The sequence below is a fragment of the Suricata suricatta genome, chromosome 11, assembly GCF_006229205.1.
Source record: "Suricata suricatta isolate VVHF042 chromosome 11, meerkat_22Aug2017_6uvM2_HiC, whole genome shotgun sequence".
In the NCBI taxonomy this organism is placed as follows: domain Eukaryota; kingdom Metazoa; phylum Chordata; class Mammalia; order Carnivora; family Herpestidae; genus Suricata; species Suricata suricatta.
This window is the reverse complement of record NC_043710.1, coordinates 7,563,555-7,566,467: the sequence shown is the minus strand read 5'-3', so window position 1 is coordinate 7,566,467 and position 2,913 is coordinate 7,563,555. Positions and strand designations below refer to the sequence as shown.

The 2,913-nt window shown below is 55.5% G+C and overlaps 1 protein-coding gene across 1 annotated transcript; it reads left to right on the top strand.

Moving 5' to 3' along the window:
- Positions 1 to 383: 383 nt before the first annotated feature.
- LOC115306499 (cytochrome c oxidase subunit 8A, mitochondrial) lies at positions 384 to 2,659 on the top strand. Its single transcript, XM_029956944.1, has 2 exons — positions 384 to 568; positions 2,341 to 2,659. The coding sequence occupies exons 1-2, from the start codon at positions 455 to 457 to the stop codon at positions 2,434 to 2,436; spliced, it is 210 nt and encodes a 69-aa protein (XP_029812804.1). The 5' UTR covers positions 384 to 454; the 3' UTR covers positions 2,437 to 2,659.
- Positions 2,660 to 2,913: the final 254 nt, after the last annotated feature.

The following is a 2,913-nucleotide window of genomic DNA, read 5'->3' as shown; positions in this document are numbered from 1 at the left end:
GTGTAATAGTAATGAGTCGAGTTCAATTACAAGACTAGCATCAGGCGTTTCCGCCAGAAATAATGGAAGCCTGGCAGAGAAGGATTCTGAAAGATTTTTAAAAAGTATGAATGAGGGGAGGAGTCAAGAACACCGCCTCGTTTCTGGCTTCTATGATTGGGTGACTTTAGATGTCACTCAAGAAGATAGGCCGCGCTGGAGGTGGGGCATAACTGAAAGGAACGCCCTCTTGCCCCGCCCATTGGTGGGAAGATGGCGTCTATTGGCTCTTTCGAGGAGCGCGCCAAAAACTGATGAGGGCGGGTGGGAGGTGTGTCCTTGCGTCATTTCTGGGAGACTTCCGGGCCGCCCTTTCCCAGCCTCCCCGGAGCCGGAACTTCCGGCCGGCCCCGCCATTTTGACTTCCCGACCTTGGGTTGTTGCTGGTCGCTTTCGGCAGTCATTCCTTGCGGTCATGTCTGTACTGACCCCGCTGCTGCTGAGGGGCCTGACAGGCCTAACCCGGCGGCTCCCGGTGCAGCGTGCTCAGATGCATTCCAAGCCTCCGAAGGAGCAACTCGGGACCATGGTGAGGAGTGGGTCGGGAAGGGCGCGGGAGGTGTAGCGAGCGAGACTGGGGGCCCCGCGGCGAGTTCGGGGATGGCCAGTCTGGCGCGCTGGACCTCGGCGGCCCTGAGGGTGCCCTGCACCTAGCGGCCCGCAACCTAGCAGGGAGCAGGAGGGGTTTGGGCGTGTCTGAGGGGCGCGAATGAGAGGGACAGCGCCCGGGCGACAGTCGGGGCTCCGTCAACACCAGGATCTCGATTCAGTCCTATTTCTGTCGCTTGCGTGCTGTGCAGCCTCGAGCCTGTTTACTAACCGGCTCCTGGGGGGTGCGTAACGACTGTCAGCGGCGATACTGGTTGTTACCACTATTAATTATTAGAGGAAGGTGGGTCTTTGTCATTTCCAGAAATGAGAATTTAACCCTTAACTTTGACCTGTTTGGCGTTTTTATGCATTTGCCTCAGCGGCGGGACTCGGGCTCGAATGTGAGTCTTTAGAATCCGGGTTGGGGGGGCCCAATGAGGAGCAGCAGCGATTGAGGAAGTAATAGTGATCAGAGCTGCAGCGGGCACCTGCTGAGTCCCCACTGCGTGCCAGACGCTGCCCAGACTGCTGCCCTGGTCCCAGTGACCCTGGAGAACAAATGGCCGTCATCTCTATTTCGTGGTTGAGGGAACTGAAATTTAGGAGCACTGTATCCACTTGACAAAAGTCAAACATTCAGCGGGCAAAGAAGTAACTTGAACTCAAGTCTAACTCCCCACTGTGGTGTGATCTTTACTGCTATCGGGAACGTGGAGGTGACTGTGAAAAGGCTTTTACCCCTAACCTCAGAGGCTGAGTAACAGGCCTGGAAAGGAGATGGGAAGAGAGATGTTTTTATTCTAAGGTTTGTTTTTAAGTAATCTCTCCACTCAGAGTGGGGCTGCAACCCACAGCCCTGACTGAAATCAAGGGCGACATGATCTACCGACTGAGCCAGCCTGGCGCCTTGAGGAGAGGTGTTTTTTTTTTTTATTTACTATTATTATTTTTAAATTTTATTTTTGAGAGACAGAGACAGTGCGAGCAGCGGATGGTCAGAGAGAGAGGGAGCCACAGCATTGGAAGCAGGCCCCAGGCTCTGAGCTAGCCGTCAGCACAGAGCCCGACGCGGGGCTCAAACCCACGAACTGTGAGATCATGACCTGAGCCAAAGCCGGACACTTAACCAACTGAGCCAGCTTGGCGCCCTGAGGAGAGGGGTTTTTTAAGGCAAAGAAGTAGAGGTACATTTTTAGGGTTATCAGCCTCTGCATTGTTCCTGGATCCCAATAGCCCAAACAGGTTTTTTGGGGGTTTTTAAAAAATGTTTTATTTATTTTTGAGACAGAGAGAGACAGAGCATGAGGGAGGGGCAGAGAGACAGAGACACAGAATGCAAAGCAGGCTCCAGGCTCTGTGCTGTGGGCCTCGAACCCAAGAACGTGAGATCATGACCTGAGCTGAAGTCGGAGCTTTAACCAGCTGACCCACCCGGGCGCCCCTAGACCAAACAGGGCTTGTTTGTCCTGTCTCTTTGTTCCTGTCCCTTTGCTTTATCATCTCATGGTGGATTTCTCTCTCGAATCCTAACGCAGGCTGGTCCCCACCCCCTTTGCCTGACCCTTTGCCCCAAGGCCTAGAGTGGGCTTTGGATCTGCTGGGCCCCTCCTCTGGAGCCTGAATCCTAACTCCCCAAAAGGGGCTTTCTGCCGCCTGGGCGGCCTTGGCCCATCCTTATTGTGCGGGTTCCTTCGTTCTTGTGCTCTGTAGGAGATCGCCATTGGGATCACCTCCTGCTTCGTGTGTTTCCTCCTGCCGTCGGGCTGGGTGCTGGCACACCTGGAGAGCTACAAGAAGCCGGAGTGAGGGGGCTGGCCTGTCCTCCCCCATGACCTGACCACCCCTCCTGATCATGCCTGCTGCATTCCTGGCCGGCCTTCCCCGGATCATGACCTTCCATTACAGCGGCCTCTTCTGCAGGCATGACCACTCGATTTCTCCACAGTGACATCCTGGGACCACACATGTCGGTGTGTAAGGCCCTGCCTGGTAGGGCCTCCTTGTCACAATAAAGTCCGTTTAAACCTCGCTTCAGAAACTCCTCGTGTCTTTGGCCTGGGCTCCGGCCTCCATATGTGAGCAGAGGATGGTGTCGGGCAGGGGTGTGGCGAAGACGGCCTGGCCAGCCTCGTGTCCCCGGCGCATGTCCCCGCCGGCTGACTGCCCTGTGGTGGGTCACGCGTGCTCGGCTGTTCTTGCTACCTGGAGGCGGTGCTTCCTTTGCCTGCTTTCCTCTGTTTCCATGTTGCCTGGCTTCCTGGGAAAACAAATCCTGTCGGCCTT